General features: G+C 65.4%; 1 protein-coding gene across 12 annotated transcripts in view; it reads right to left on the bottom strand.

The window, feature by feature from the left end:
• Nucleotides 1-12,018, bottom strand: part of GSE1 (Gse1 coiled-coil protein) — a 414,574-nt gene that overhangs the window by 8,698 nt on the left and 393,858 nt on the right. For all 12 annotated transcript variants that reach the window (XM_089903375.1, XM_089903376.1, XM_022582998.3 and 9 more), the window contains 8 exons: nt 8,707-8,882; nt 8,075-8,272; nt 7,274-7,465; nt 6,535-6,833; nt 5,424-5,748; nt 2,457-3,070; nt 963-1,075; nt 455-725 (listed from right to left, as the gene is read on the bottom strand). In XM_089903375.1, the coding sequence (XP_089759501.1) occupies nt 455-725; nt 963-1,075; nt 2,457-3,070; nt 5,424-5,748; nt 6,535-6,833; nt 7,274-7,465; nt 8,075-8,272; nt 8,707-8,882 (2,188 nt within the window). The remainder of the gene's footprint in view (nt 1-454; nt 726-962; nt 1,076-2,456; nt 3,071-5,423; nt 5,749-6,534; nt 6,834-7,273; nt 7,466-8,074; nt 8,273-8,706; nt 8,883-12,018) is intronic.

Below are 12,018 nucleotides of genomic sequence, written 5' to 3'. Positions count from 1 at the left end.
AGGGCAAATCGTCCACTCGGTGGGTGTCGGCTCTGCCCAGCGGCCACGAGAGCAGCCGCCAAGAGAAAACGCCCGCTACCAAGAAGAAGCCTGAGCACCTTGCTCGGGAAGGCGCACGTCCACCCCACACCCAGGGCGGGTTGAACGTGCTGGGAGACCTGACAAGGGACAAGAGCAGGCATCAAGCTCATGGTGGGCTGTACACAGAACATCAGCGCGTCTTCAATTCCACCCGGGATGAGACAAGAAAAAACAGGCTTTGAAGGGGGCCACGCAAGTTTCCGACGGAGAGAGAAGCGTGACGGCGGAGACAGTGAGGCAAGTCTGTGAGAGCAGAGGGGCGCCCAAGAGGAAGCCCGAGAGCCCCAGGACGCCGCCAGGAGCCCGTGGCCCCGCCTCCTTCCTCAGAGACCCTCAGCCCTCCTGGCGAGGCCCCGCCCCACCCAGGCCTCACCTTTCCTCTTCTCCGTGCTGATGTGGGTCAGGTTGAAGATGGTCAGGAACTTCCTCTTCTCCTCGAAGTTGGGGCTGCTGTTCATCTCGTCGGGGCTGTAGCGGGTGGACAGCGCCAGTCTCGGCGAAGGCGTCCGCCGCTTGCTCTGAACCGCCGGGGGCGACGGGCTTCTTTCCCTGAGCATCCGCCGCCGCTTCCTCCGCTTCTGGGTCAGCAGCTCCTCCTTCTGCTGCCGGGTGGTCAGGCCGAAGCGCTGCAAAAACTCTAGCTTCTGGATTGGGAAAGAAGACAAATGAGTTTGAAACCGCTGGCCGTGGCGTGCTTCCACTGACCCAGGGGCCCCTCCCGGGGTCCTCGAAGCTCTTGTGCTGTGGCCACTCCGTGCCGGGCCTGGGAGGAGGAGGGCCCTGACGGCGTCGCAACGGCGTGGGAAAGCCCAGAGGCAGGCACCGAGGTGAGTGCCAGCAGCCCAGCCCAGAGCCTGACCGCAGCGACGAACCCCAGATACCTCAGAGGACGTGTCCAATTTGAGGGGCGGCTGCTCGGCCACACAGCGGAGGTGGGCCCTAACCTCCTCTTCGTCACTCTCATCGTAGGAGTCGTCCAGCTCGTAGTAGTATCCTGGAGGTGGAGCGGATCTATTCAGCTGGGCAGGGAGCCTCGATTCGCCAGTGAACACACACAGGGCCCTCCACCTGGCAGGCCAGGCCCTACCGCCCTTTGAGCACCCCCAAAGCCAGATTCCTTTCACCCCAGGTGGGAATGTGCATTAACCCCTAGTCCTAGGGCTTCTCAGGGCTGGCAGGTGGGGGGCAGAAAGCAGGCACCAGGCTTCCCTTGGATCCACAGACCCCAAGTGACCACGCTGTCTCCTGGCCAGCACCGATCCCCCAGCAGGGGACCGTTCATCACACAGGCCCGGGGCCACGTCCACGGCAGCCCAAGGCTGTCTGTGCACATCCACTCCCTCCTGCTCGGGAGCGGACAGGCACACTCAGGTCCCCGTCCCCTCAGAGGCACAGAGCATGCATGCAAACTCCTGTGCAGAGAGCAGAACCCCTGCACCCGAGGGCACCGGGGCCCTCGCCCCGCCTTCCCACAAGGTGAGTGGAGCTGAAAAATCTTTCTGGGGCTCTAAATTTAGCCTAGATCAACAACGCAGACCAACCAAGACTCCCTCGGCCTTGGCCCCCGCTTCCGGCTAAGAGGCTGAATTTAACACCATGCAGAAGAAACTGGTCTGGACCCCTGATCGCTCCTGGTCTGACAGAGGGTGAAGGTAGGGGACAGCCATGCTTGCCCTAGGCCTGCTCGCCTGTTCTCCGTAGCTCTTTGGGGAACCCAGGGTGCCACTGGCTGAGTCCCACCCCACCCTGTGCAGGAGCAGGAAGGAGAGGCGGCCAGAGCTCCCGCCTCCCCTGCCCCCTAGGCCGCCCACCCGCCTGCAACTGGGACAGCAGCCCTAGGAGAGGAGTCCCGGCCGGGCCCCGGGCCGTGCTCTCGACAGCCTCCTCCCCTTTACGCTGCACTGTTAATACTTCAGACCGTCTTACTGGCCTCTGTTCACCACCTATTAAATGTGCATGTCTGTGGAACTGTTTTCACAGACAGTCTACAATTTGGCTTTTGGAAATAACACGCATTATGGCAGGACAGACGAGCGGCCCGGGTCTGTCTTCCCAGCAGAAGTGTCAGGCAGAAGCCAGTGAACCTGCTCCCTGGAGCTGCTGAGACCCCAGGGCAGAAAGCCAGAGGGAGGAGGGAAAAGGAGGGAGGAGGAAGAAGGGAGGAAGGAGAAGGGAGAAGGGAGGAAGGAAACCGGAGGAAGAAGAACGGAGGAAGGAGAAGGGAAAAAGGAGGAAGGAGAAAGGAGAAGGGAGAAGGGAGGAAAGAGAAGGGAGGAGGGAGGAAGGAGAAGGGAGGAAGGAGAAGGGAGAAGCGAGGAAGGAGAAGGGAGGAAGAAGAAGGGAGGAGGGAGGGCCGCAGCCGCCAGGGACACGACCTTTCTCCTGGGCCTCCCGCCGCCGGCGCTCCTCCAGGTCCAGCTTGCTGACCAGCCTCCGTCGCTGTTGTAGGAACTCGTCGTAGACGTAGGTGGGGTCGGGGCCCCGTGGCGCCGGGGGCCGGTAGGGCGAGCCCGGCTTCAGGGGCCCGGGGGTCTCCCCGAAGGGGGCCGGCGGGGCAAGCGGGGCCCGGGGCTGGCCCAGGACGGTCTGGGTGGACGGCTCGAGCTCCGCCAGGAAGTGCGCAGGCGCAGGGGGGAAGGCCTGCTGCTCCAGGCCCCCTGCCTCGCGGGGCGGCGGCTGGTACTTGTCCAGGGGGGCGGCCTCTCGCTTCCGGGGTCCCTCCTCCGCCTTCTCGGGGCAGTAGACCCTCTCCACCTTCACCAGCGGGACGGCCGCCTGGCGGCTGGGCTCAAACGGGGCGGGGTGGCCGTGCAGAGGGTGGCCCTCGGGGGCGCGCCGTGTCTCCAGCGTGCTGTCCATCAGGGACACCGGGTTCCAGAGGGCCGTGGGCACCGAGTGGTGCTGGGGCTTGGGTGAGATGAGGGGCGGGGGGCCGCCAAAGTGCTGCGGGGGGTCGCGGCCTCCCGGCTCGTGACGGTTTGGTCCCGGCCTGCGAAGGGAGCGGAAGCAGCCGTCAGCCGCGAGGGCCCAGGTGCGCCAGCCACCCTGGCTGGCCCCCAGGCCGCCTGCCGGGAGCCCCGAGCCGGCCAGAGCTGGAGGGGCGAGCAGGAGGCCTCCTCTGGGCCACGTCCCAGGGCTGGAGGGAGGACGGGCCTTCCGCTCCGCCGCCTTCTCTGTGGACAGCTCGCGGCAGGCGTGTGGAGGCCCGCTTTGGAGAGAACAGGGAGCCCAACATGGGCTCTGCGGGTCTAGGGCAGAGACAGTCCCGGCCCGGCCAGACCCACTCGAGCCCGTGTCTCACCAACGACCTCACAGCAGCTCACCCTGTGCCACTGCTTCCTGAATTCCGAGCATGCTGCGAACAGACCCGCCCCCGGGCGATCCTAACTCCAGGCGAGCCACGCAGAGGGGGCCCGGCCTCCTCTCTCCCTCTGTGCTCACAGACAGCAGCAAGAGGCCGGCCTCGGGGGCCCACCCGGCCTACACCTGCTTCCGTGGACACCCTCACAGCCGGCAGCTACGCCCAGAGGGTCTTCAAGGCCCGGGCCGGGGCCTGTCCAGGGAGCCAGGCCACCTGCCAGAGCGCACGCCCCTCACACACAGGGAGGGAGGGAGGGGACCTTCCATCAGACACGCAGCTTTGCCCCGAAGCCAAACTAAGTGCCTCTTTCCTCGATGCATGTAAAACAACATTCACCTTCCAGAGGACTACGTGGCTGCTGTTTCTCCAAAGTTTATCTATTTTCTTAAGGGAAGCCCCACGCTGCCACGAAGACCGAGGGTAAGGTCTGAGGGGACGGAAGGGCAAGGGCAGAGGCCACGGCAGGCACGTGAGCAGCCGTCTCCCAGGGCTCCGCCTGCCTGGCCGAGGAGGGGGCCCGGCTAATCAGAGCCACCAAGGCCACTGCGCCTCTGCTGGGCGGATACGAAAGGGAACCATATCGAGAAGCGCTAAGTCCTCGAGTAAACAGCAGAAGAATGAAACCTGTTAGCGAAGCAATATTTCACACGCTGTAGCCAGGCACAGGCTGGTTTTCTAACCCGGAGCCCAAGGGCCCAAAAGACCATCAGGTTCGCGCTGCTGTGGGGACCACCGAGGCCAGGTGAGGACCGAGGCAGAGGCCAACCCCCGCTGGGGGCAGCAGCACACAGGCCCTGACAGCTGTGCTGGGATCTTGCAACCCCAAGCACAGGAAGCCACCCTCGGGTGTCAGCACGCCCTGAATTTATCAGGAGATGCTGGACGTGTGCTGACTGCTCGCCCAGTCCCCTGGGTGTGACGGGGACCAGAGGAACAGAGGGCAGCTCAGAAGCAGACGAGATAGCCCCTGTGTAGCCTCGGACGGGCCCAGAGAAGCAGAGGAACCGTCTGCAGCACAGACCTCGCTGTGGCCACGCTGAACGGAGCAGAGGCCGGAGGAGGTAGGAGACCCAGGCAGGGGCCTGGCCACAGTGCACTCCCGGTCACACCCAATTAGCAAGCGAATCCCCTCAGTGGATGCAGAGGCAGGATGCAGACTGCTGGACGGGCCAGCCATGCCCAGGACACAGAAAAAAACCCACCAGTCAGCGAGAAGCTGGAGAAAGAGGGAGGGAACAAGTGGACATTTACAACGCCTCCGACCCAGAAACCCAGCACCATGGACATCAGGGGCTGGCAAGAGGCTCAGAAATCCTCCCACCCAAGCTCCTTTGTGCAAAGCTGAGGGAGATGGGCCCGGAGAAGGCGAGCGGTGTCCAGTGTGCCCCAGGCCTGGCCAAGCTCTCGCCACCAACTCTGGTGTGGGTCTCAGCCCGGCCCTTCAGAGTGAGCCCTGGAGGGAGGGAAGGTGGGGTGGGGGACACAAGGTGACAGCCAGATCAGACGGGGAGCAGCGAGGCCCCACGGGCATCTGTAAGAAGAAGGGCCCCAGCTCACAAGGCAGGTGTCGGCAGCCATGGGTCCCAGAGACAGGTGCAAAGGCCTCTTGGGAATTTTTTAGAACAGGGCTGGAGAATAAGGGTATTTTTTTAAATTAGAAAAGCCGTAAAATTAATTTTTTGTTTGATTAAAAATTAAAGGGAGTCCCCCTTCTCATTAAAAAAAAAAAGTCTGGGCAGAGGGAGATGGAAAGGACACAATTATTGAATGAAGATTCTCCGTCGCCCTCCTTCAGGTGCCGCGAGCATCGCTGCTGGGAAGCAGCTGGGCCGAGGCTGTAGACACAGGTTACTCGGGGATGGACGCCCCTGAGCAACCGCCTTCCCTCCTCACCGCTCCCTCCTCCAGGCCAAAGCGGGGGTTAGACAAATGACAACACGCAGGCTCCCTCGTGCAGACGCTGCCCCCACGCCGGGCCCACCTGGCACTCTCAGGCCTGTGCTCCGCGTCCGCGGGCGCCGGCGGCCGGCCCAGGTCCAGGTGCTGCTCCAGCCCCTGCTGCCGGAACTCAGACACCTGCGACTGGCGGTCCTCCTTCTCCTGCCGCAGCCGCCGCTGCCGCGCCAGCCACTTCTCCTCCTCGTTGGTGCGCTGGAGGAGCAGGGCCGTGGCCGCACTGCTGCCCGGCAGAGAGAAGAGGCCGTGGGTGGAGAGGAGGCCGGGCACAGGGTGGTGCGGGGCGGCCGCCGGGTGCAGGGGGTGCTGCACGGGCTTGGGCGCCTGCAGGCCCGTGTCCTTCAGCTTCTCTGTGGGGGAGAAAGGCTGTCACGGCGGGATCTCAGCGCCAGGCTCAGTCCCTCCCCACTGCCCGTCCTCCCGGAGGAGACGTGCACCACCCTCCAAGGGCCTCCCCGCGGCTGGGCCAAGACAGCCGGGGGCATGGATGCTCCCGGGCGCTCTCCTCATCCGGGTGACACGCTGGGTGTGGGCGTGTGGGGCAGGCTCACGCCCACACCAAAGCAGACTTGAACTCTGGGAATCACCCGAGCCGGCTGCTACAAGTTAGATTATGCGTACGTATGATAAAATAAAATGTTAGAAACTAAGGCTAGGGCTTCCCTGGTGGCGCAGTGGTTGAGAGTCTGACTGCCGATGCAGGGGACACGGGTTCGTGCCCCGGTCCGGGAAGATCCCATGTGCCGCGGAGCGGCTGGGCTCGTGAGCCACGGCCGCTGAGCCTGCGCATCTGGAGCCTGTGCTCCACAACGGGAGAGGCCACAACGGTGAGAGGCCCGCGTACAGCAAAAAAGAAAAAAAACTAAGGCTAAAAAATACTTAAAACTATCCCTTCCTAAGAATTATGTCACGTCTTACCACGGTGCACAGTCTTTCAGCTGCCTACCTACATCTGTCTTCTCTGTGTCGTGTGCCTCTCCCCCCGGCTCCCTGTCCGGGGACATCAGGCGCGTAGCTTGCAAAAGGCATGGTGTGAATATGCTCCAGGCCGGCGGGCAGACGCTACGCGGCAGGGCCCTTTCCTCGGGGAGCCCCCCAGCACTCAGCTCCCCACGCACGGTCCTCCTCTAGGGTACCTGCTCGGGTTGGGGTCAGCTGCTCCGAGGCCTTGCCCCGCTCCTCAGCGGCGTGGCTCCGTAGCCCGTGCAGCTCGGCCACGGGCAGGAAGGCCGGCTCCAGCGCCTTGGCGGCCAGCAGCTCCTTCTCGCGGGCCCGCTGCTCCCGCTGACGCTCCAGCTCCCGCTCGCGCTCCAGCTCCTTCTCACGCTCGCGCTCCTTCTCACGCTCCCGCTCGCGCTCCTTCTCGCGCTCGCGGTCAGCCTCCCGCTCGCGCTCACGCTCCCTCTCCCGCCTCAGCTCCTCGTCCATCTGCATCCTGCGGGGCGAGCAGAGGGAGATGTGACCTCCACCGCGGGGGCGCTCGGGGCCGGGCCGGGCCGCTAGGGAGAACCCCCAGAAGCAAGGAGCTGACACCCGAGACCAAGGTTTTCCTGAAAAAGCCAGCATTCCCATCCGAACAGTGGTGGGAGGTCTCGTTTAACGCGCTAAGAGGCTCAAAGTCCATTAGATCAAAAGTTGTGCACCGACTCCCGAAGCGCCACGGAAAGCTCACGGCCGGGGGGATTCTGAGGATGCAGCCTCGTCAGGCACTGGCCAGGAGCTCGAAGCACCCACCGTCACCGCCCCGTGTGCAGGCGAACAGACCCAGGACCCAAGTGGCCAAGGAGCCCCCCTGGCCACACACGAACGGCCCAGCCGGGCTCTGCCATCCGGGGAGGGAAGAGCAGAGGACACCCGGCCTGGGACGGGGTTTACCTCTCGGCACTGAGGCTGGACATCCGCTCCGAGTGCAGCGCCGCCAGGGACGAGTGCGAGAGCTCGGGCGGGTAGCGGACCCCAGAGAGGTGGAGATGCACAGCTGATGGATGCAATGGGGGCAGGGAGCCGGGGGTGGGGATGGGGTAGAAGGGGGACCGCAGGGCCGACAGGCAGTAGGAGTCGTCCATCCTGTGCAAGAAGATGGGGCTAGTGAACGCGCAACGTAAAGGAAACAAGGCGAGACCCGGCCCTACCACCAGGTGACCCAGCCAGGTACGGTTATTGATCCAGGGGCGCTGGACAGGGCAGGACGGCCACAGAGTCTCCATGAAGGCCCTGCAGAAAGAGTCCACGTCCACAGCCAGACCCAAAGCCCCTTCCTCCCAGAGGCCAACAGATGGTAACAGCTCAGGGCTCCGAGGCCCTGCTGGCCACCCCAGGCCCAGTGAGGAGACTTCCAGGTCTGGGGAGGGGTGGTCCACAGCGTAACTGCCGACCCGTCACGGAGGACTCAGGAAGCTTCTACGTAGAGCAGTGGTACAGCGCCGTCTCCAGCGGGGTTTCCTGGTCGCACACAAACCTTGCGCTCTGCGTTTTAATGCTTAAGTGCACCAGTGGAGCGGATGGCGGGAGAGGGAGGGGCTGGGGCGAGGCCAGCTCGGACAGAATTTCCCTCGGGGGCAAAGTCCTAACGGCTCATCTGCAGGGCTGGGAGGGGCGGCCGCCTGGGTCTCCCTGGGAATCTGGCCCCAAGCAGTGTCTGCCCAAGGGTGGGTGGGGAGGTCTGGGGCGCCTCACCTGAAGGCCGGGTGGGGAAAAGGGTGCGGGGCCAGGTAGCTGGGGTGATAGTAGGCCGCGGCAGTGGCCGGGTCCAGGCCCAGGGGAGGCAGGGAGGACACGCGGAGGTCCTCGGTGGTGTGGTAGGGCCGGAAGCTCCGCAGGTAGTCCTCTGTCACCGTGCTGGGGGGCACCACGTGGTGCACGGGCCGCTGGAGGCTGCGGGAGGGACGGACAGAGGACGAAAGGCGGAGGTGAGCCCCAGGCCGGGAAACGGGCCAACCTCCCGGCACTTCCACCATGCCTCCCTCGCAAGGACAGGTCCTGGCAGGAGGCCCAGGGCACAGGTGGGCAGCTGCTGCTCCTTGGGCCCCCCCCCCCAGCCCCCTGCCGTCCTCACCAAGTGGGCGCAGGGCCGCTATCTGCAGCCTGGAGGGACCCCCGGCTCCGGGAGCCCCAGACTGGGGGTTCAGGGTCGGGCAGACGGCAGAGCCAGCCGTCGGCTCAGCGTGGAAACGGTCAGCAGGCGCAGACGGGGCTGAGCCACCATCTGGCGGCCTTGGGCTCAGCTGGTGCGGCCGGCCTGGCAGCCAAAGCCTCAGGGGTCCAGAGCCCAGCTCGCGTGCCCTCCCCGGGCCCCGACCTGCACTTACTTCAGCGGAGGAAAGCGGGAGTCCTGCACCACCGAGCTGGGGGAGATGCCAAAAGGGTAGGGGGTGCTGAGCAGGTGGGAGGGGATGGCCGGGCCCCCTGCCTTCTCCTGGGGCAGCGGGGCCTCCACGATGAGGCGTTCCCGACCGCTGCCGCTGCCCCGAGAGCCAGCGTCTTGCTAGAGGACAGAAAGCAGCGGGTCAGGGCAGGGGCGGGCGGCTCACACCACGGCCAACGATGAGCCAGGCCTTCCTCCAGACTCGGGGTGGGGGGGAGGGTTCAAGCTTTAGAGCACGATCTAGAGATGGCCTTTCCTTACGGTTTTCCACCCAAACCTGCGGTGTGAGCGGTGTGGCAGGCGGAACAGAAAGAAGGGAGGACACGGGTTCCATTGATGGGGGGGTCTGGACTGAAACACATCTGGGCGACAGGAAAGGACAGACGCCCCAGGATCGGACTGGGGTCCAGACGAGTGCCCGCCAGGGGACACAGCACAGTAGGACCGCCCGTGCCCTCCCAGCACGGATCTCCCACAGGTCACAGCTGCTCCAAACTCAGACGCGGGAGCTGGATGATGGTGGCCCCCCGCATACCCCCCCAACCCCCGGCGGTGAGCTCTGCACTGCAGCGGCTGTGACAGAACCACGCGGAGCCCCTGGCCACTGATCGCCAGGCATGTGCCGGCATCCCAAGGGGCCGAGGCGTCAGCTGTGCTTCCAGCTGCCAGCCTGCGTCACAGATGCCTCTCGGCCCACGATGCCCATGGAGGACGTGGCCGAGAAGGTGCTGCTGCCCTTGGGCAGGGCATGCCAACCTGTCCCCCGGACAAACCCCGGGGCACCGACCAGAGCACAACTGGCCAGACCTGTCTGGGGCCTTTGCACACTGATGGGGGCAGGGCTGTGGGCCCGCCTGCCCCAGACTCCCGGACACAGAGAGTGACCTGGGGCCTGGCGGGGAAGGGAGACCCCCGAGAAACCAGAAAGCGCTCACGCAAGGCAGGACAGGGGAGGAGGCGGCCCCCAGAACCCCCGGCCACACGGAGGAACGTCCTGCACGCCCGCCCACAGGAGCGTCCACAACACATCGAAAGGTTCTGTCGTTGGGGTCATTCACACGGCTGAGAGGGGGCCGCGCAGCAGGCACCGAGCGTCAACAGCAGCCGGGTGCTCTCGCTCTGGACGCGGGAGCCAGTCTGGGGGCTCCGTCACCGTGACACCCTGTTCAGCCTAAGGTGAGGATATCTCGGCCCAGGCCTCCCCTGAGCCCCGAAAACTCCACAACCCGGCCCCTCCTTGGCCAGATGGCAAGACGCCCGCCACCTGGCGCCAGGCCCGGCCACCCCTGACCAACCGCAGCAAGTAGGGCGTGGGCCCAGGTCTGTCCACCCCAAACCCACGCTGTTTCCGCTGGGCCACAACCCTCTGTCTCACTGATGTGGCGCGTGTCCAGGAATGACCACTGTACGTGGGGTGGTGACAAGAGTCTGTCCCCAAGGAGACACCCTCTACTGTCCCTCCAGCCCTGACTCTGCCAGTAACCTTCCTGTCAGAGCCAAGAGATGGGGCAGCAGAGACCCCCAACCATCTCACTCCCTGGGTGGGGGGGCAAGAGACAGACTGCGCGGCCCCCTGGGCGACCCCTCCACCTCCACACCTGCAGACGGTGACCCCGCAGAGCGCGAGGGGCCCACCCGTCACCATATTTACCAAACGTGCTGGGGGGTGGGCACCGCGGCAGTGATCGTTAGTCGGAGGAGATAGGCCGCGGATTGGAATTTTTAATGAGCGGCCACATCTGTTCCCACGTGTGGGCACAGCCCCTCCGCTCACGGCAGGGCCCTCGTGGTGCGTGAACTCCGACCTGCCCTTCCCGGGATGGGTGGTCACAAAGCGGCAGCCAAGGGTGGGACCCACGCGTGCGCCAAGCCCGGGTCAGGGCAGGGAGCCCGGGACCCCCGCCCGGGTATTACGAGCCTTCTACACCGGGTCCGGCGCGGGGTGGCTCCCGTCTGGTCCTGGAGACCCTGGACGGGTCCCATAACTGCCCCGGGCCTCGGTTCCCCCAGCTGTCAAACGTGCCATCACAGCAGCGGCTCACAGAGCAGCAGGGATGGGTGCACGGGCGTAAACGGGAAGCGGCGGTCTCGCACAAGCATCTGCACCTCCTAGCCCCCCTCCACACCCGCTCGCGCTCCCCGTCGACACTACCACCCAAGGGGCTGTCCTCAGCACGCCGGGTCCCCCTCGCACCCCTCCCTCTGCTGGCGCAGGGCCAGGCCAGTACAAGTGCTGACCCCCACGACGAGGCGCCTCAGCTGCTCTGGGGCCTGCCCCTCACGGGGGCCCCCGTCGAGTGGAGAGGCCCTGTGCCCAAGGTCTGGGATGGACTAACAAGGGACGGCATGGCCCTCAGATGCTCTCTGGACGGGGACGCAGTGGCTGCAGCCAGAGGCCCCTTAGGTGCCAGGGCGGCTCCCCCTATAAATGCCCGGGGTGATGGGACCCGGGGTGACCTGGGCTCTGCCTCCAGGCTGGCAGCAAGGCCCCTCCTCCCCTCAGGCCGCAGTAGGAGGAAGACGGCAGCCAAGGGCTTCCACCGTCAGCCCAGGACAGTGAAGTCCTTGAGGGGACCTCGATTTAAGGACAAAATCTGGGGACAAGCTCCAGGCAACTCCAGGCCACCACACGCTTCCTCGCGCTTCCGGCACTGTTTGCTGAATCAAACAGCAGAGTGAGGGGCCCCAGGCAGCCCCTGTCCCAGGGGAGGGGCCCCGAACGCACCAGCCCCAGCTCAACGCCGTCCCCAGAAGCCCCCTTCAACCCTCGGCAGGACAAAGCCCTGCCTGAAGGCGGCTGGGCCAGATGGCACCTTCCCAGCCCGGCCGAGGACAAACGAGGAGCTGGAGAGGCGGGGGGAGGGGTGGGCTGGCAGGCAGGGGGTCCAGAGGGCCAGACCCACGCGCCCGTCTGGCTGGAGCCCTGCCAAGCTTATGACAGGCACCTGGGAACGAGGTCATGGGGGGTGGGCCCGGGCAGCAGCCCCCAAACCAGGCCGGGCCCAGGAGGCTCAGCCGGCCACCCCGAGGCCCCCGATGGTGGCGTCCAGGCCCCCGCGCCGGCCTGCCGCCGGGCTCGCCCCGAGGAACATCTGCGGGCAGCTCTCATTTCTGAGCAGCGGCTGCAGGCGCAGCTGTAGAGATGAAAGAAGGAAGGAGTGGCGGGGGGGGGGGGGGGGGGGGCGGGGAGTTGAATCCTTCATTCTCTGGTGATTAGAGAGGTTTCCACTAGGCAGCCGGGCAGACATGCCCTGTT

Source organism: Delphinapterus leucas, chromosome 20 (genome assembly GCF_059928025.1).
Source record: "Delphinapterus leucas isolate spDelLeu-1000000601 "Yukka" chromosome 20, BTC_Dleu_Yukka2, whole genome shotgun sequence".
Taxonomy (NCBI): Eukaryota; Metazoa; Chordata; class Mammalia; order Artiodactyla; family Monodontidae; genus Delphinapterus; species Delphinapterus leucas.
Note: the sequence above shows the minus strand (reverse complement) of the source record. Positions and strands in the feature narration are given on the sequence as shown.